This window comes from Grampus griseus, assembly GCF_964374135.1.
Source record: "Grampus griseus genome assembly, chromosome: 14".
NCBI lineage: Eukaryota > Metazoa > Chordata > Mammalia > Artiodactyla > Delphinidae > Grampus > Grampus griseus.
In genome coordinates, this window is record NC_139008.1 from 15,006,308 (window position 1) to 15,028,183 (window position 21,876).

Below are 21,876 nucleotides of genomic sequence, written 5' to 3' on the forward strand. Positions count from 1 at the left end.
CCTGGGGTTGGACCAGCCGCCGGCGCCAGCCGGGCTCTGACGAAAGCCTCCAAGCAATGGCGGGCGCGCCGCGCTGGCTTCGGCTCTGCGATACGCATGCGCCGGCGGCGCCCAGGGCCGACTGCTTCCCATATGCAGGGCTCGGAACTCCCACCCGCTTTCCCGGGCCTGCTTCTCACCAGGGCCGCGCTGACCCCGGGGGCCCGGACCTCCCGCTCCCGGCACTCGCAGAACTGCGCCTTCCGAGAGAGCCGAGGACCCCTCATAGCCACTGCCAATCAGAAGCTCCCGCGTGAGTCGCTGCTCGGTCCCCTAGGTGACCACACAAGCCGTCGCTCTCCTCAGTCCTGAAATACCGGCCCCCTCCCGAATTTTATATTGACGAAACTAAAAATACAATAATAATGATTCAATATATCAGGTCTACTGATGAGACTAATGGAATTCTTTTAAGGGGGTAACATTTTGCTTAATTGGGCTTCACCAAAATCGGCTGCAAATGTTCATCTGTTAATGCTAGCATTCAATGGGAAAGGAGAGACGTCAACAAATAGTGTTGGAACAACTGGATATGCACGTGCAAAAGAATAAAATTGGACCCTAGCCTTACACACCACATACAAAAAGTAATTCAGGGGCTTCGCTGGTGGCGCAGTGGTTGAGAGTCCACCTGCCGATGCAGGGGACACGGGTTCGTGCCCGGTCCGGGAAGATCCCACATGCTGCGGAGCGGCTGGGCCCGTGAGCCATGGCCGCTGAGCCTGCACGACCGGAGCCTGTGCTCCGCAACGGGAGAGGCCACAACAGTGAGAGGCCCGCGTACGGCAAAAAAAAAAAAAAAAAAAAAAAAAGTAATTCAAAATGGATCAAAAAACCTAAACGTGAGAAGTAAAATTATAAAACTCTTAGAAGAAAACATAGGAGAGAAGCTTCATGATGTTGTTCTTGGCAATTATTTCTTGTATATGACATCAAAAGCACAGACAACAAAAGAAAAAAATGGATAAATTGGACTTCAATATTTAACACTTTTGTACATCAAAGAACAGTAGTAATTGACTGAAATGACAATCCACAAAATGGGAGAAAATATTTGCAAATCATATATCTGATAAGGGATTAATATCCAGAATGTATAAAAAACTACTCTAAGTCAACAACAAATAAACAGGTAACCAGATTTTAAAATGAGCAAAGGACTTGAATAGGCAATTCTTCAAACAAGGCATGCAAATGACCAAAAAGCACATGAAAAGATGTTCAGCATCACTAATCATTAGGGAAATACAAGTCAAAACCACGAGATACCAAGTCACACCCACTAGGACAGCTACTACAAAAAACAGTTAAGTACAAGTGTTGGCAATGATGTGGAGTAATTGGAACTCTTGTGCGTTACTGGTGGGAATGTAAAATGGTACAGCTGCTGTGGAAAAGAGTTTGGCAATTTTTCAAAAAATTAAACATAGAATTACAATATGATCCAGCAATTCCATTTCGGGGTAGATAACACCAAAAGACTTGAAAGCAGGATCTCAAAGAGATATTTGCATCCCCATGTGTGTTACAGCATTATTCACAATAGCCAAAAAGTGGAAGAAACCCAGTGTTTGTTGACAGATGAATGAATAAGCAAAATGTAGTATATGTATACATACTATAGAGTATCATTCAGCCTTAAAAAGGAAGGAAATTCTGAAACATGCTACAACATGAATGAACGTTGAAGACATTATGCGAAGTGTAATATAATTGAGTCACAAAAGGTCAAATGCTACTCAGCCATTAAAAAGAATGAAATAATGCCATTTACAGCAACATGGATGGACCTAGAGATTGTCATACTGAGTGAAGTAAATCATACAGAGAAAGAGAAATATCGTATGATATCCCTTATATGTGGAATCTAAAAAGAAATGACACAAATGAACATATTTACAAAACAGAAACAGACTCACAGACTTAGAGAACAAACTTATGGTTACCAGAGGGGATGGATGGGGGGAAGGGATAGTCAGGGAGTTTGGGATCAATATGTACACACTGCTATATTTAAGATGGATAACCAACGAGGACCTACTGTACAGCACAGGGAACACTGCTCAATGTTATGTGGCAGCCTGGATGGGAGGGGGGTTGGGGGGAGAATGGATACATGCATATGTATGGTTGAGTCCCTTTGCTGTGCACCTGAAACTATTACAACATTGTTAACCAGCTATACTCCAATATAAAATAAAAAGTTAAAAAATAAAGGTCAAATACTGTATGATTCCACTTATATGAGGTACCTAGAGTAGTTGAATTTGGACATTGACAGACATTACAATTGTTGCCAGGGGCTGAAGGTGGAATGGAGATGTCTAGTTACTGTTTAATGAGTACAAAATGTCAATTTGAGAAGATGAAAAGACTTCTGGAGATGATGGCTGCACAACAAAGTGAATATACTGAATACCACTGAACTTCAAATGGTAAGTTTTATGTTATGTATTTTTTAATACCATAAAAAGAGAAAAAAGACAGCTGGATCCTTATATCTGTTTCTACATTTAATCTTTTGAAATATGTTGTTTTGGTTGATGTTTCTGAAGAAAATCTGACTTCATATAGATACATAGTTGGAAAAAAGAATCCTTTAATAAGTCTTCTCTTGTAATTGTGAATATTCTTCTTTGATACCCCACCAAAACTTGATGAGATTAGTTGCAATGTAGAATCTGAAACCATATTCATATACTTTTGGTTTTTACACCACAATCTTGTTAGTCTGTCTCACTCTCCAAATGGATCTTGAACTCATGTATGACTTTGTAATGTCACACACTGGCCATTTGGAAAATATCTGTTTACTGAGTTACCTAACTCAGTGGGTCCTAAATGGGTATGATTTTACCCTCTAGGAAATATTTGGCAATGTCTAGAAATATTTGGCAATATGTGGCAATGGTTGTCACACGCTGGGGTTGCTACTGACATCTACTGGGTAGAAGCCAGAGATACTGCTAAACATTTTAACAATGCATAACAAAGGATTATATAGCTCCAAATGTCAATAGTGCTGAGGTTGGAAAACCCTAGTTTATTTAATGCTGACGTATTTCATTATGCAATATAAAAATTTGTGTTTGTTAATATCATCACTAATCTTTTTGGGAAAGTTTGTAAGTATTAGGAAGTTGTCAAGATAGTGGATACAAGTTCTCCAAAAACTTTAAAGTTCAAATTTTATCATTTACAACATATATTTTCAGTTATTTTCCTTCATGCTGTAAAGCACACTTCATTCATTTTCAAGAAACTGTCTTAGAAATAACCAAGTCTAAAAAACTAGTATTTGTCAGTTGTTTTTGCAGTTGAAATTGGTGTTCCATAAAATGAGTTACTATCTCTCACAATCACATAACTTATTTTCGCACTTGTATACGGTATAAATGCTTTATGGTACTCACTACCTTGATTAAAGTAGCAGCAGTTTTAGCCACCATTGCTTTTGACCCATCAGTGCAAATGTCAACACAGTGGAAAAAGCAAATTACCTTAGTATTATTAGAAAAAAAAGTTGACCGTACGGGCCCCCTGAAAGAGAGTCAGGGATCCCCAGGGGCCCAGGGACCATACTTTGTAAACTTCTTCTCTAGATTTATGTGAAAGAAGTAAACCCCTATTTGTTTAAGGCACCATTAATTAGGTTTTAAAAAATAAGATAACTTGTATCTTTAGTTTTCAAACCATCTTCTGCAGACTTGCCAAAAAGTCAACAGTTACGCAGAGATACTTATTTTTTTTAATTCCTCTCTTTTTTTCAAGAGTTACTGAGATATAATTGACAAATAGAAGTTGTATATATTTAAGGTGCATAATGTGATGTTTTGATATACATATACACTGTGAAATGATTACCACAATCAAGCTAACATATCCATCACCCCGCATAGTTACCACTGTGTGCGTGTGTGTGCATGTGTGTTTGTGTGTTGGGGGGAGGAGAATGCTTAAGATCTACTCTTAGCAAATTTCAAGTATAAAATACAGTATTGTTACTTATAGTCACCATGTTGTACATTAGATCTCTAGAATTTTTTCATCTGCATAACTGAAACACAAGACTCTTAAATTTATAGTAATTTACTTCAAATTCTGAAGTAGGATAAGTATAAGAAGTTAAGAAATAACCCTTTTTCAGTGGTTTCAGTGTTTACTGTTGGATTGCAATTAAAGCTCGGAAATCACTGCAATACCCACCATTATTGTTCTACTAAATAGTATAGAACCTTCATATATACTAGACTAGAGTAAACCATACCATAGAACAAAACACTACCTGTAGTAGAAAACACTATTTACCATTAGGGAAAAAATGAGGTAAATCTATATACTAAAGTGGAATAATCCTCAGGATATATCAAGTGAAAAGACCATGGTACAGAGCCGTTCTTTAATTCTGTTTGCTTTTCTCTTTGCTATGCTTATATATAATATTTCCCTTTAAAACATGCCTCATAGTCTCAGTATCTTTGTGTTATACTCAAAAGTAGGATAGCATGTCCTTCTCAGGCAGTGTTGCTTAGAAATCAGCACAGCTTGCTCTCTTGTACCTCTCCTCCCTTGTTCCAAACTGTTGCAAACACAGTGAATATTCGGTCCAGAACTGGGGACAGTAGAAAGAACACCAGCGTTGGAATCAGTTCAGACCTGTGTCTGCCACATAGCTGAAATCTCGAGCAAGTAAGTTACTTAATTTTTTCGATTCTGAATTTTCTCTTTTAGCATATGGCAATGAAAATATATGTATCTCATATCTATTATGAGAACTAAAGGAGATAGAGCACATCAGCACTCAGCACAATGCTTCATAAATGACAACTATCATTAATTTAGTTTCTTGTCTAAGGGAGTCATTTAGAGTTTTAGAAGCTCTGCTTTCTCAATTCTCCTTCAATAAGTACACTCTAACACCTCAGCCTCCCCTGATAAGCTACTCTGGAAAGTTAAGTAATTATAAGTGTCTTCCTGGTTCTTTTAGCACTTTTTAAGAAGGAAGGGGGGTGATATAGGAGTACAGGATTAAGAGCCACAAACAACTACCTATAAAATAAATAAGCAGCAGAGATATATTGTACAGCACAGGGAAATATAGACATTATTTTGTAATAACTTTAAATGGAGTATAATTTATAAAAATATTGAATCACTGAAAGCAATATACTATTAGCTGTACACCTAAAATTAATATACTATTGTAAATCAACTATACTTCACTAAAGAAAAAGTGAAAAAGAAAAGCAAAATTCCCTGTTTCCGTTTCTCAAGCCCAGAGAGTTCTTTAAAGAAGAACAATACTCTTTGTCCTTTTGATTTCAAAAGGGAGTTTACCTTTCTTTAGATGCTTTTTATATGTTTATGATTAAATGTATTACTGTACATTATAAGTTGAGTATTATTTATTATATAGAAGCCTGTCTAGCAAAGCAGCCACAATTGAAAACAGGTTAACAGTGTGGACTGAAAGCCAAAACCAGGGATAATGTCTATACTAGGCTCCCTTATTGATCTAAATTATATTGTAGGAATGTAGCCTTTTAAAGTAATCTTTTAAAGGTTTTTGTTTCTTTATTTTCAGCTCCTTCAGTCTGACATGGCAGAAAAACCAATGCGTATGTCCACACAAATACCCGATGATGAAGATATAGTTGAGTATATCTTTCAAAGAGAATTCTCCTTTTTGTCCTTAACAAAATTGTGTAGCTTCAAAATATTGACTCAGTAAACTGATATAGACCTAGATGGTAAAGGCTTATGTTTGTTATGTTTGGACATGAATTAACTTTTACACTGATTGGAGTTAAATATCAATGATCGTTTAAATAGCTGATGCATGTTTCTTGCATCTGCAGACATTTTTAGTAGTACAAAAGACTATTCCTATTTAACACCAAAGAATAACAAATGAAAATTCCAGAACCTCCCAGTAGGTGAGGAGAATAATGCTACTTTGATGTATATGTTTGTGGACCTTTAGATACTGATCATAAAAAACTTTGAAATGAAGTTATTTTAGGAAGTGGCTGGGTGGCTGCTTTTTTATTACTTTACTGAGTGGGAGATTGAACCAAGTTCCATGTTAAGACGCGTCTCTGTACTAGGGAAAACATAGTAATTCACATAAAATTTTACCCTAAAAGAGAGAGTAGCATATCTGAATGGGTGAAAACTGAGTTTTAGAACTATTTTTGACCAAAATAGATACATGAACAGATACATGAATATTGAGCTATGTTAAGTAGTGTTTGTTTATGACTTAATAACTAATGGCTCTCTTTTTGGTGTTTTCCTCCAATCATGCATGGTTTTCTGTATCTTTGTTTGAACCATCAAACGATCATATTTTTTCTCTTCTCTTTCTCAGTTACTTTTCTGAAGCGAATGGTTTATTCCACCTTTATTTTTCTATCAGCCACACTTTAAAAATCACATTTGATCCAACTTTCATCTTCGTTGCTTTTCTGAAACTATTACTGACCCTTTCAAGTCGGGTCCCCACAAGGGTCCTCCTGCCTGGGGTCACTCGTGCCAGTGGAGTGAGACTGGGTGCGGCTCAGAAGCAAAGGAAAGTTTAGTCTTTGATTAAAGAATGGAGAGGTGTGAGCTCAAGCTCTAAAGTACACACTCTGCGGACAGGCTGTGGGCAGGCTGCTTCGTAGGGTTCCAGTCTGCGGAGGGAGGGGCGGAGTTCTCGTGGGTGCTCACGGCACCCCACCTCTATCTTGAGTTGAAGTGTTGCTCGCAGGGCTTCTCCACACGATATGCCAAGTTGGGGTGTTGGGCCCATCGGTTCTGTGCTGGGAACTTTAATCCGAGGTGTTAGGTGCAGGCCTCTGCACACGGCCCCCTGTAGGCAAGTGAAACTAGACTTAGCGCGAAAGAAAAGTTGACAAGTTATCTTATTGTTACCGACCCTTTTGAGTCGGGGTCCAACAAGAGTCCTCCTGCCTGGTGTTATTGGAGCCAATAGAATGAGAGCCAGTTTGGTTCAGAAGCAAAGGAAAGGTTTATTCTTTGATCAAAGAATGGAGAGGTGTGAGCTCTCGCTCTAGAGTCCTCGCTCTCCTGAACAAGCTGTTTACGGGCTCGCTTTATAGGGTTCTTGTCAGCGGAGTGGGGCGGCGTTCTTGGAGGGCGACTGCAGTGCCGGGTGCAGCAGCATCTCTGCACACGGTTCACTGTCATCATCTTGAATTGAGGTGTCATGCAACAGCGCTTCTCCATATGGAGCGCCAAGTGGGGGTGTTGAGTGCAGCGGTTCTTTTTGTTGTTGTTAATTAATTAATTTATTTTTGGCTGCGTTGGGTCTTGATTGCTGCGCACAGGCTTTCTCTAAGTTGCATCGAGCGGGGGCTACTCTTGGCACGTCGGCCCAGTAGTTGTGGCTTGTGGGCTCTAGAGCGCAGGCTCAGTAGTTATGGCACATGGCCTTAGTTGCTCCATGGCATGTGGGATCTTCCCAGACCAGGGCTTGAACCCATGTCCCCTGAATTGGTAAGTGGATTCTTAACCACTGTGCCACCAGGGAAGTCCTGAGTGCAGTGGTTCTGAGCTGGGAACTCTAATCCCACACGTTAGGTGTAGGGGCTCTGCGCTTGGCCCCCTTAAGGCAAGTGAGATTAGACTAAGCACAAAAGAAGAGGTTAGACCTTATCCGATCACCTAGATTCCATCATATTTTTCCCAGGGACCCCAGTGGGCTTTGCTGGTGACAAAACTACTGTCAGAGTCCTATCTCAGTGACTAAACCACTGACTTATGCCCATCCCATATTACCTTTGGGCCCTCTGATGCATTAAATCACGGTGAATGCTCCTCTGTTTACATGACATTAAAATCATAAAATTTTAGAATAGGTGGATCCCAAAGGCCAATTAGTCGAACTTTAATCTGATATATAAATGCTTGCTACAAACCATTTAGCAAGTAGTCTTCCAAACTTTTTTTGAACCCTTTACAACTGGCAACTTAATTTATTCTCCTTTTTGAAATTAAAAATAACATTATTAAAAGAAAATTTCAAACAATAAGAAAGAGATAACAGGCCTTTCAACCTAGCTCTTTACAGGAAATAACTAATCTAATCTTTGAACAACTTTTCATATCAGCCCATACTGATCAACCTAATTCTTTTTAATAGCTCTGTTCTTTTTTTTTTTTACATCTTTATTGGAGTATAATTGCTTTACAATGTTGTGTTAGTTTCTGCTGTATGACAAAGTGAATCAGTTATACATATACATATATCCCCATATCCCCTCCTGCTTGCACCTCCCTCTCACACCCCTCTAGGTGGTCACAAAGCACCAAGCTGATCTCCCTGTGCTATGTGGCTGCTTCCCACTAGCTATCTATTTTACGTTTGGTAGTGTATATATGTCCATGCCACTCTCTCACTTCATCCCAGTTTACCCTTCCCCCTCCCCGTGTCCTCAAGTCCATTCTCTACGTCTGCGTCTTTATTCCTGTCCTGTCCCTAGGTTCATCAGAACCTTTTTTTTTTTAGATTCCATATATATGTGTTAGCATACGGTATTTATTTTTCTCTTTCTGACTTACTTCACTCTGTATGACATACTCTAGGTCCATCCACCTCACTGCAAATAACTCAATTTCATTTCTTTTTATGGCTGAGTAATATTCCATTGTATACATGTGTCACATCTTCTTTATCCATTCATCTGTTGATGGACACTTAGGTTGCTTCCATGTCCTGGCTATTGTAAATAGAGCTGCAATGAACATTGTGGTACATGACTCTTTTTGAATTATGGTTTTCTCAGGGTATATGCCCAGTAGTGGGATTGCTGGGTCATATGGTAGTTCTATTTTTAGTTTTTATTTTTGAATTTTATTTTATTAATTCTTTTATACAGCAGGTTCTTATTAGTTGTCTATTTTATACATCTTAGTGTATACATGTCAATCCCAATCTCCCAATTCATCACACCACCACCCCCACCCCGCCACTTTCCCTCCTTAGTATCCATACGTTTATTCTCTATATCTGTTTCTCAATTTCTGCCCTGCAAACCAGTTCATCTGTACCATTTTTCTAGGTTCCACATATATGCGTTAATATACGATATTTGTTTTTCTCTTTCTGGCTTACTTCACTCTGTATGACAGTCTCTAGATCCATCCACATCTCTACAAATGACCCAATTTCGTTCCTTTTTATGGCTGAGTAATATTCCATTGTATATATGTACCACATCTTCTTTATCCATTCGTCTGTCGATGGGCATGTGTCTTTTTGAATTATGCATGTGTCTTTTTGAATTATGGTTTTCTCTGGGTATATGCCCAGTAGTGGGATTGCTGGATCATATGGTCATTCTATTTTTAGTTTTTTTAAGGAACCTCCATACTGTTCTCCATAGTGGCTGTATCAATTTACATTCCCACCAACAGAACACTCACTTTTATAAGGGAAGGGGCTTCACAACTCATCTTCTGGCTCTAGTTTCCTCTCCAGGCCACTGTCATGCTAGTGCCTTATTCATCTTTTTGAAATGCTTCTTCCTTCTACTATTCTCTGGCTCAAACCTCTAGCCACTGCCCATTACCATTTAGATAAAATCCATATTCCTTAGCCTCATATTTAAAACTCTCTATTGTTGGGTCCTTTTTTTACCTCTTGTTCATAATACCTCCCTCCTTCATACAAGTCTTATCCTGTCTTCAAGAGACAATCTGCCATCTTTTAAAATTATTTTTAACTACTCTATGCCACAGTCATCTATCCTTCTTCCAAATTCCTATATTATTTTTTGACTTTTCTGTAATTTTGGTACTTAGTATGATATTAATAGATATTTTAACTTTTTCTTCATGGCTTTTATTCTATTGAAATTGTAGGCTCTTCATAAATAAGACTCTTTGACTTATAGAACATCAGAGTGTGAAAGAATTTTAAGCTCTACTGATCAAATGTTCTCATTTTACAGAAGAGAAAACAGGCACCAGTGACTGTCCCAAAGGCTCACAATGACTAGTGACTTTTCTTATTCAGCTACCTTTCCCCATACCACTGGGAAAAAAAGTTCAGTGAATACAGGGTAAACATCAGGGCTTGCCAGAGCTTGTAGAGTCCTTTTATAAATTTACAGACTATAACTTTATGTACAGTATCCCATTTGCTAGATGTAGTCTGTGTGTCCTTGCTATCATGAGGGATTAAAATAATGTATGATTTGCATTTCAGTTTCATGTGAATGCATGTGAAATAATCCTTTTAATAGTAGGTTCATATATTTTTATATATCTACCTTGTTTATTTCTTAATTTGCTTTATTTGTGCTTTGTTTGTGGATGATGCAAAGTTGAATTCAAGAACGAGACTTGAAAGATCACAAATTCCAAATTAGTAGAATCTGAAATATTTAAGTTCTCTCCATAGATTATTTTGGAATTTTATAAAAGTAAATATTATAAGAAAGAACTTTTGGCCCGTCAGAAGACATTTGTTAAGTAATAGTGATGATTCTATGGAAACCCCTGCTTGTTCTATCGATATTTGCTCTGTGGGTGAAAACTCAGTGTTCATGAGGCCAAGGTTTCTGGTCTGTTCCTGATAAGAAAATGGGCTATATTTTGTTCTATGGACACACAGAGCACTTTGATCTGGTACCTCCCTAAGCTACAGTTTTTAAAATGAGAGAAGCCTGCCACAAGGGAGTGTAGGACAGAGAGGACAGTAGAGTGTCCAAATCTTTTATTGTTACATATAATCTTCAGATTATATGGGTCAGAATGTTCTCTTTTGAGTAGAGAAGTCAAAATTTACCACCATATATAAACGCTGTCTTCTAAGAGCACAAGTAGTTACAAATTGAAAATTTTTATTATTTCTTATTTGATTGTATTTTCAGTTTAGGATTGGTAAATACACTCTCTTTAAATATAAAATCCCCATGGAATTTTTACTAATTAATTCTTGGTTGATTCCTGGATTCTTGGTTGAGACCAGATAGGACCCGGGTAGGCTCCTATCTCTACCATTCACTCTTCATTTAGCATGCACTAATTCAACCAAAAGCTATTGAAAGCCTACTGTGAGCTGGGAGTTAATGATATAAAGTGAATAAAATTCTATCTCAAAGAGCTCAAAGTGTATTGAACTCTGTCTTTGGGTAAATCATGTAAACTGTTTGGATCTTAATCCCTTATTTTAACATAAGAGGATTAAATGAATTCTAATACTAATCATAGTGAAACTATTAATACAAATGTTTCCTTATATCATTGTGTCTATAATATTATAATGCTTATGGAAAAAGAAATAGCATAATTTAATTTCTATGCAAAGAGTGTTTTTAAAAAAATCTTTGAAGCATATTCTTATTTAGGACTACCAACTGTATGTTTTCTTTGTTAAAAATTTTTTTAAAATAATTTCATATTTTTGACCACACTATTCAAAATAGTTATGCTAAAAACATGATATAGTAAACCTATTTTACTCTTACTACTGAACTCAATTAAGAGTCCCATAGCAGGGTGATTCAGGAAGGGGTAGGCATGTGGAAAGGAACATGAAATTGAAATATGAAGAACAGCAGTCTCATAGTTAATAATTTTGATGCTCAATTATGCAACATTTGGCCAGTAGGTGCCATTTAAACAGATTCTCCTGTGCTTTTAAAATTGCATTTGAATATATATGGGGTGAAAGAGCATCTTAATATTAATGGTTTTTCCAATGTGTAAACACGATATATATTTCCATTTATTTAGTTCAATCTTAATCGCTCTTATCATTCTTTTGTAGTTTTCAGTGTAAATGTCTTACATATCATTATGATACTTGATATTATTTCTATCATTTTGAATTAATCAAGACTTGTCTTGTGGCTTAATATATGATCTACCTTAGAAAATATTTTGTGTGCACCTGAGAAGAATGTGTAGTAGGCAGCTGTTAGATGGAACTTTCTGTATATGCCTATTAGGTCCATTCAGTCTATTGCATTGCTCAAATCTGCTGTTTCCTTATTGGTTCTCCATCTGGATGATGTATCCATTGTTGAGAGTGGGGTATTCAAATCCCCAGCTACTATTGCATTGCTATTTCTTTCTCCTTTTAGTTCTGCTAGTATTTGCTTTACATATTTAGGTACTGAGTGCATATTTATAATAAATACATCTTCTTGATAGGTTGTCCTCTTTATAATTATAACTTAGTCTATCTTGTCTGAAATAGGTATAGCTGCCTTTGCTTTATTTTGGTAACCGTTTGCTTGAAATATCTTTCTCCATCCCCTTACTCTCAGTCTGTTGTGTTCTTAAAGTTATTCTCATGTAGGCAGCATATCATTTGGTTTTTTAAAATCCATTCAACCTTCTATGACCTTTTATTGGAGAATTAATTCACTTACCTTTAAAACAATTATCAATAGGTAAGGACTTACTATTGCCATTTTGTTAATTATTTCTGATTGTTCTGTAATTGCTTTGTTCTTTATTTGTTATCTTGCTGTCTTCCTTTGTGATTTGATGACTTTTTTTGGTGGTATGCTTTGACTCCTATATCATCATCTTTCATGTATCTAAAATTACCTATCACTTCATCCATTAAACTCATTTTTTCTGTAGATTCTTATACATGTTCATAACAGTTATAGTATTTGTCTGCCAATTCCAGTATCCTCATTATGTGGTTATTTCTATTGATTGTGTTTTTCCTTGGCTATGAGACAGATTTTTTTCTGCTTCTTCAAACCTAGTAATTTTGATTATGCATTGAGCATTGTGGATGGTATTGTAGAAAGTCTGAATTCTATTATTATATTTCTCTAAAGAGTATTGAATTTTGTTTTAGCAGGCAGATTACTGGCAAGTCATTTGGACACTGTTGAGTCATGATACTCTTTGTAAAGATGGGTTTATCTTAGTTATACCCTTTGACTTGGGAGTAACCCTTTGACTTAGAACATAATCCTAAATCCTATAGCAAGTCCTTTTACAAATTTAAATAAAAAGTCCAAAGTGTTTATCTAAAGTGTTGACCAATCTTGTCTAACTTGGAAGAAATGTAAACTCCCAACTCTGTCTCCTCGGGCCTTCCCAGGACCACTGCTGAAATACCAGCTTAGCACTTTTGGAATGCCAACTCTTCTCTCCATTGCCACTGAGCTCTTTGTAGCCATGCCTGCACGTGCAGAGTTAGACTCAGCCAAGTGTTCTAAAGTTTGCAGATTTGGATCTCCCCACTCTGTGGCTTGCTCTTCCAGCATTTCTTTCTCAATATCCCAGTATTTTGGCAGCCCAACTTCTGACCTTAGACTTCCCAGCTCAAGATTGTCATTCTGCTTGAGCTCTGCTTCCCAAGTTTCTCATTTACTGGGGAGTCACTTCAAGGGAATATATGGATAAACCTAGTTTCAGCTCTTATGCTAACCTTATTTCCAGCGTGATTTATTCTTGTTTCTGCCTCCTTTTCTTTCCCTCCCAGTGCCTTCAAACAGTCCTTTTTTTTTTTTTTTTTTGGCCGCACCATGCGGCTTGAGGGACCTTAGTTTCCCGACCAGGGATTGAACCCAGGCCACGGCCATGAAAGCCCAGAATCCTAACCACTAGGCCACCAGGGAACTCCCCAAACAGTTGTTTCTAATTGTTGATGTAAGGAAAGGTAAAATGCTATAAGTTACTCTATCACCAAAAGCTAGGAGTGTACACACAATTTCACACCTTTTTTAACTTAATATTTTCATGTATTTTTCAATTTATTAAAGCATTCTTCATAAACATCTTTAAAAATGACTTAAGAATGCCCCAGTGTGTGCGTGAAAAAATATATTATCATTTACTTGCATATTCTATTTCAGGGAGTCATACATTTGGATGTTAGATAGCTACAGTGAACACTTTTATGCAAAAAGCATTTGTGAAATTTTCTAGTTGTTTGGGAGAGATTTCTAGGGATGAGATTAGTGTAGATTGTTAAGCATTCTTTGAATTATTTTTCCACCTTTTAAAAATAATCAGTTGGTAAATTTATGTATAATATTGTTGGATTTCTAGTTTTCTAGGTTGGTATTATTAGCAGTGGATTCCTTTAACAATTTGATATAACACAAGTTCTCAGAGGGCATATAAGAAATCTGAAGTCAAAGTTTTTAGTTGCTTCTTAAAAAATTCAAATTAACTTTGATTTCCTTACATATATTAACATATATTGGATTTCCTGAATATATTACCACACTGAAACGGAGTGAAAGAATGTTGTTTCCTTTTTTTCTATAAAAATAATTTATTATTGTATAGTAACATACTAGGCTTTCTTGTGGTACTTCTGTAATTTCCTATTTTTAAATTTAAAAACATAGTCTGAGTGTGATCAGAGATAGAGTCACTATTTATAAAAACGATGACAAAAATCTGTGTGTCTGGATAAAGATTTCTCTTCTCACAAATTTACTTCATTTGCATCTTATCTGAGGTATGATGATCAAATGATAATCAATTCCATTTCTTTGACATATTATTATAGTCATATTTTCAAATGACATTTTCTATTCTAATTAATATATTTTTATTTGTTTTTTTCTCTAAGCAAAAAGAAGATAATATCCGTTGTTTAACTACGCTTGGTCATTTTGGTTTTGATTGTTTGCCTCAACAACTGGTGAACAAATCTGTTCAACAAGGGTTCTTTTTTAATATTCTCTGTGTGGGTAAGTGCCAAACCCCTCACATGAATTATTTCCTGATTTTCCTAAATGCTCATTTCAACTTACCTTAAGCAGCATAACACTGGTGCTGTTAATTTAAGACTATGTCTTCATGTTTGTATTGGTTTGTATCTTTAGTCATGTTACTTAGACATTTTTTTCTTTAAGTGTTTCAGTGCCTTTCAAAATCTGATATAGCTTTGTGTATATTATCTTTCTATATTATGTAATGATGGAGGGAGTCAAGAGTAGCATGTATACTTTCAAGGATATTCCAGTCTTTAAAGTGTTTGGGACCCTTTAAACCATCCTAGAGGGTCAGGGTGTTACTTCTTCTCAGACATCTTATTCCCCTATGATGTATCTATGTTTATACAGGGGAAACTGGGATTGGAAAATCAACATTGATCGACACACTGTTCAATACTAACTTGAAAGACAAAAAATCCTCACATTTTTGCCCAAATGTTGGACTTAAAATTCAGACATATGAACTTCAGGAAAGCAATATTCAGTTGAACTTAACTGTTGTGGAAACAGTGGGGTATGGTGATCAAATAAACAAGGAAGGCAGGTGAGTGGTTTTTTATTTTAATTTAAAAATTATTCTTATTTCAAGGAACTTACTTTCTTTCTCCATGTATTAAAAAGTAATAGTCTTCTACGGGCTTCCCTGGTGGCGCGGTGGTTGAGAGTCTGCCTGCCGATGCAGGGGACACGGGTTCGTGACCCGGTCCGGGAAGATCCCACATGCCGCAGAGCAGCTGGGCCCGTGAGCCATGGCCGCTGAGCCTACGCGACCGGAGCCTGTGCTCCGCAACGGGAGAGGCCACAACAGCTAGAGGCCCGTGTACCGCAAAAAAAAAAAAAAAAAAAGTAATAGTCTTCTAGAATATATATATATATGTATATATACATGTACATATATATATAACTGAGTCACTTTGCTGTACAGCAGAAATTAACACAACATTGTAAATCAACTATATTTCAATTAAAAAATAATAAAATGGCTCTATTGTAATAGATGGCATGCAGTTGGATCTTTTTTACAGCCACCCCTGCTTTATTTTCATTTCCACTTTCATGGTATATCTTTTTCTATTTCTTTACTTTGGGCCTATGTGTGTCCTTAATGCTGAATGAGTCTCTTGTCAGCAGCAGATGGTTGGGTTTTATTTATTTATTTATTTTGTTCGTTTGTTTGTTTTGCGGTATGTGGGCCTCTCACTGTTATGGCCTCTTCCATTGCGGAGCACAGGCTCCGGACGCGCAGGCTCAGCGGCCATGGATCACGGGCCCAGCCGCTCCACGACATGTGGGATCTTCCCAGACCGGGGCACGAACCCGTGTCCCCTACATCGGCAGGAGGACTCTCAACCACTGCGCCACCAGGGAAGCCCCGGGTTTTATTTTTTTAATCCATCTAGCCAACTGTGCCTTTTGATTACTGAGTTCAACTCATTTATATTTAGAATAATTACTGAGATGTAAGGACTTACTACTGCCATCTTATTAATTGTGTTCTGGTTGTTTCGTAGTTCCATTATTTAGTTTTTTTCTCTGTTTCTTTCTGTCTTTGTAAATTGGTGATTTTTTGTGCTGGTATGTTCTGATTTCCCTTTCTTTATCTTTTGTGAATCTACTCTAGGTTTTTGCTTTGTGGTTGTCATGAAACTTACATAAAACATCTTACAGATAAAACTGATACGTGGTTTACTTTGATCGCATAAGAAAATTTCACCCTTTTGCTCCCCATTTTATATTTTGAGGTCACAAATTTACCTCTTTTTATATTATATATTCTTTAACAAATTACAGTACTATAGTTATTTTTAATACTTTTGTCCTTAACCATTATACTCTAGTTAAGTTGTTAACATGCTATCTTATCACAGATTAGATTTTTCTAAATCTGTATATTTGCCTTTACCAGTGTGTTATATACTTTTGTACATCTTCATGTTCTAATTAGTGTCTTTTTGCTTCTGTCTGAAGAATTTCTTAAAGATTTTCTTGCAAGGCAGATCTAGTACCAATGAACTTTCTCAGCTTTTTTGTTGTTGTTTGGGAAAGTCTTATTTCTCCTTCATTTCTGAAGAATAACTTTGCCAAACAGAGTATTCTTGGCTGGCAATTTTTATATTTTGTTATTTTTCTCTCTCCTGGCCTGTAGGTCTTTGCTGAGAAATCTGCTGATAGCCTAATGGGGGTTTCTTTATAGGTTACACTTCTTTTTTCTCTTGCTGCTGTTAGGATTCTGTATTTGTCTTTGATTTTTTTTTTTTTTTTTTTTTTTTTTTTTTGCGGTACGCGGGCCTCTCACTGTTGTGGCCTCTCCCGTTGCTCAGCACAGGCTCCGGACGCGCAGGCTCAGCGGCCATGGCTCACGAGCCCAGCCGCTCCGCGGCATGTGGGATCTTCCCAGACCGGGGCACGAACCCGTGTCCCCTGCATTGGCAGGCAGACTCTCAACCACTGCGCCACCAGGGAAGCCCCTGTCTTTGATTTTTGATAGCCTCATTATATGGTGTCTTGAGAAGGTCTTTATGCATTGAGATATATGGTGATCTATTAGGTTTGTAAACTTAGATGGCTAAGTGTCTCCCAAAATTTGTGAAGTTCTCAGCTATTCTTTCTTTTTTTTAAGTTAATTTTTCCTGGAGTATAGTTGCTTTATAATGTTGTGTTAGTTTCTTGCTGTACAGCAAAATGAATCAGTCATATGTATACATATATCCCCTCTTTTTTAGATTTCCTTCCCGTTTAGGTCACCACTCAGCTATTCTTTCTATTTATTTATTTGTTTGTTTTTTTGTTTGTTTGTTTATGGCTGTCTTTGGGTCTTTGTTGCTGTGTGCGGGCTTTCTCTAGTTGCGGCGAGCGGGGGCTGCTCTTCATTGCAGTTCTCGAGCTTCTTCTCATCGTTGTGGCTTCTCTTGTTGTGCAGCATGGGCTCTAGGCACGTGGGCTTCAGTAGTTGTGGCTCACGGGCTCAGTAGTTGTGGCTCACAGGCTCTAGGGTGCAGGCTCAGTAGTTGTGGCACACGGACTTAGTTGCTCTGTGGCATGTGGGATCTTCCCGAACCAAGGCTCAAACCCGTGTCCCCTGCATTGGCAGGCGGGTTCTTAACCACTGCGCCACCAGGGATGTCCCTATTCTTTCTTTAAATAAACTTTCTGCCCTTTTCTTCCTTTCCTCTCAGTATGAAAATCCAACTATTCTAATATTTATATATTTTTGAAGTCCCTTAGATCATATAAGCTTTCTTCATTCATTTTCATTCTTTGCGTCTTTATTTTCCTCTGCTTGAGTTATTTCAAAGTTCCTATTCTCTAGCACACTGATTCTGTTTTCCATTTGGTCTCTTCTGCTGTAGATGCCCTCTATTGCATTTTCTATTTCATTCATTGAATTTTTCAGTCCCAGAATTTCTGTTTGGATTTTTTTTTTTTTTTAAGATTTCTATCCCTTTCTTAAGTTTCTAATTTTGCTCATACATTGTTTTTCTGATTTTGTTGAATTGTCTTTATGTGTTTTCTTGTATCTCATTGAGTTTCATTAAAACAATTATTTTGAAATCTTTTTCAGATAGATTGCAAAATTCTGTGCCTGTGATTCAGTTATTAGAGGATTATTATTATCTTTTGCAGGTGACATGTTTTCTTGATTCTTCACATTCCTTGGAGTTTTGCATTGCTGCTTTTGCACTTGAAGTAGCAGACAGCTCCTCAAATCCTTTACTAGTTGCATTTAGGTGGATATACTGTTTATTAGTCCTGTTATATCTGGGAGCTTTCTCTGATCTTGTATGGACAGCCCAGCTCCACAGTTCTTACTCCCTCTTGTGGCAAAATTCTTAAGCTTTTATGCCTTCTCTGATTCTTACAACTCTCCTGGCTGGCTTCTAGGAACTTCTTTTTTTCCTTTCAGAAAGTGGTGCTATAGCTCAAAATTTCCAGAAAGTGGTTTCTCTTGCTCACAGATTCTGGTCTGATTTTTCTGAGCACACTCCATTTACCAGATCTCACTCTTGCCATCACATGCAGGAGTGTGCACACAGCCTGCTGCAGAGTGTGGGGAGGTGTGGGTTTATATGGGGCACTGGGAGTATGCATGGGTCCAATGGGGGAGATCATCAAGTGAGGTTCTCCCAGAGGCTAATGGCTGAGTTTCCTGCTGAAGTCCTGAGCTTGGTCAGCATGTCCCTTTAATGCCCTTTGATATTCTTATCTACCTCTTTCCTGGTGTCCTTTTGTCCCTAGTCATGGAGTTCCGGCTTCAGTATTCTAGGTGCTTCTGGAGAGAAATGGTTTTCTCCAACAATGTCCTGCACAGCCAGGCACTGGGTGCTGGGCACTCACTCACAGCCTCCCATTCTCTCGTGGGAGAGGTTACTGATGACTATTTCAGCCCTGTGCTCTGTTGTTTTGGGGGAGCATTGACACTGGCGAAATTCCTCTTACCCTCTCCAGCGCATCCAAATTCTTTTTTATTCTCCACGAAGTGCTGGAATCTGCCATATGGATTGCTGAACTTCTACAGGTCTCTCCCATCTGTGGGTATGTGTCCAAGTCAGCACACTTCAATTTTTCCACGACTGTACGCAAGAGGGTGTGGCAGGTTCACTGGCTCCTGCTGGTTCCACAGCCTGTATGGACATCTGTCGCCCTATTGCCATACAGTTGGGCAAGATTCCTCCTGGTTCCCTGGCATGTGGTGCTGTGTCCCATCTCCCACAGAGGTACTTTTGTTTGTGGGTGGATCCAATTATTAGCTGTTAAAAAGGGGGGCAAAAGGAGAGATGTATTCACTGTCATGATACTGGTGGCACTCTTAAAATTTACATACAGTAAGACTCAATTTTTGTGGTGTATACTTCTGTAGGTTTTAAAAAATGCATAGAGTTTATACCCACCATCTTAGTTGTGACATAGAACAGTCCTGTCACATCCAAAAATTCTCTTGTGCTTTAGTCTCTTTATCCTTGTGCTGATACCATCCTGTATTAATTATTTTACTTCATACATAGTAAGACGTGATATATGAAGAATATATCTTCTTCATTTTTTTTTCAGTATGTCTTGAGCATTCTTGGTTCTTTGCACTTATACATATGTATACATATAAAAAAATTTGTTTTCTGATTTGAACTTCATTGAACTGATAGATCATTTTTCCTTTTCTATAAACAAGAGGACTTTTTGTTGCTTTGTAACAGCTTGTAGCTGTTATCTTTGTAAGGACATATTATGCACATTTTATCACTGTGGCAAACTAGTGAGTACACATATTAACTAGATATTAAATGGTAAAAATGCAGACATCAGATGATATTAATCTGTTATGCTAAATGTTTAAATAATCATTTTTTCAGCTACCAGCTAATAGGTGACTACATAGATGCTCAGTTTGAGTCCTATCTTCAAGAAGAATTGAAAATTAAGCGTTCCTTTGTTGACTACCATGATTCCCGTATCCACGTGTGCCTTTACTTCATTTCACCTACAGGACATTCTCTGAAACCCCTTGATCTATTAACCATGAAGAACATTGACAGTAAGGTGCGTTCGGTAAATCTATCAACCTATCAAGATTTGATACTTATTGTGAAATAATACAAATCTTGAAGGCATTTGCACACAGAGAACTTGTTATTTTGTAATATGTATATATATATATATATATATATCTTTTTTTGTTGTTGTTAATCTTTTTTTTAAAAAAATTAATTAATTAATTAATTTTTGGCTGTGTTGGGTCTTCGTTGCTGTGCACGGGCTTTCTTCATTGTGGTGCGCAGGCTCCTCGTTGTGGTGGCTTCTCTTGTTGCAGAACACAGGCTCTAGGCACATGGGCTTCAGTAGTTGCAGCACGCAGGCTCAGTAGTTGTGTCTCATGGGCTCTAGAGCGCAGGCTCCGTAGTTGTGGCACGCGGGCTTAGTTGCTCCACAGCATATGGGATCTTCCCGGACCAGGGCTTGAACCCGTGTCCCCTGCATTGGCAGGCGGATTCTTAACCACTGCGCCACGAGGGAAGTCCTTTTTTGTTAATCTTTAAAGCATTTATGTTTGTTTCCTAGGGATGCCATTGCAAAATACCACAGACTTAGTGGTTTAAACAACAGAAATTAATTTTCTCACAATTCTGGAGGCTATAAGTTCAAGACCAAGGTGTCGCCAAGTTTCATTTTTTCTGAAACCTCTTTTTAGGTGGCAGATTGCCACTTTCTCACTGCGTCCTCACATGATATTTCCTTTGTACACACAGCTGATGTCTCTGTCCAAGTTTCCCCTTTTTATGAGGACACCAGTGGGATTGGATTAGGGCCTATCTTCATGGCCTTATTTTGACTTAATCACCTCTTTAAAGGCTCTATCTCCAAATACTTTGTGAGATACTGGGGTTTAGGGCTTTAAGATATGTGTGAGAGAGAAGGGGGAGACATATTCAGCCCATAATAGCATTTGATACATTTCAACCTTTCTTCCTTTCCAGAGAAATTTAATTACAATGTGTATCAGTTAGGAAAATGAGACACAGGTTTTAAAAAATTTAATAAAATTTAAAATTTATCATGCTAAGTGAAGTAAGTCAGACAGAGAAAGGCAAATATCATATGATATCACTTCTATGCAGAATCTAAAAAAAAATTTATACAAATGAACTTACAAAATAGAAACAAACAGACTTAGAGAACAGAATTTATGGTTGCCAGAGGGGAAGGGTGGGGGTGTGGGATAGATTGGGAGTCTGGGATTGACATGTACACACTGCTATATTTAAAATAGACAACCAACAAGGACCAACTGTATAGCACAGGGAACTCTGCTCAATATTCTGTAATTACCTAAATGGGAAAAGAATTTGGAAAAGAATAGATACATGTATGTGTATAACTGAATCACTTTTCTGTACACCAGAAATGAACACAACATTGTTAATCAACTATGCTCCAATCTAAAATAAAAATTTTAAAAACTTAAAAAATTTTTTTTTTAAATTTAGGGGTTTGTGATTAAATCATAATTCAGATCATGGTCATTTACCTGTAGTTTTGAAATAGAATTTACTCTATAGTACTATAAAATAATGCCATTAACGTTTACCCGGTACCACTGATGGTGTGACACATGAAGATTTCATGATCCTGG

The 21,876-nt window shown here is 37.6% G+C and overlaps 1 protein-coding gene across 1 annotated transcript in view; it reads left to right on the forward strand.

Moving 5' to 3' along the window:
- Positions 1-5,629: 5,629 nt before the first annotated feature.
- The window catches only part of SEPTIN14 (septin 14), a gene marked incomplete at its 3' end in the record, with an annotated part of 41,948 nt that continues 25,701 nt past the window's right edge, over positions 5,630-21,876 (forward strand). Inside the window, exons 1-4 of the mRNA XM_082670525.1 lie at positions 5,630-5,692; positions 14,603-14,723; positions 15,099-15,294; positions 20,099-20,285. Coding sequence (XP_082526651.1) covers positions 5,639-5,692; positions 14,603-14,723; positions 15,099-15,294; positions 20,099-20,285 — 558 coding nt within the window. The 5' untranslated portion in view covers positions 5,630-5,638. The remainder of the gene's footprint in view (positions 5,693-14,602; positions 14,724-15,098; positions 15,295-20,098; positions 20,286-21,876) is intronic.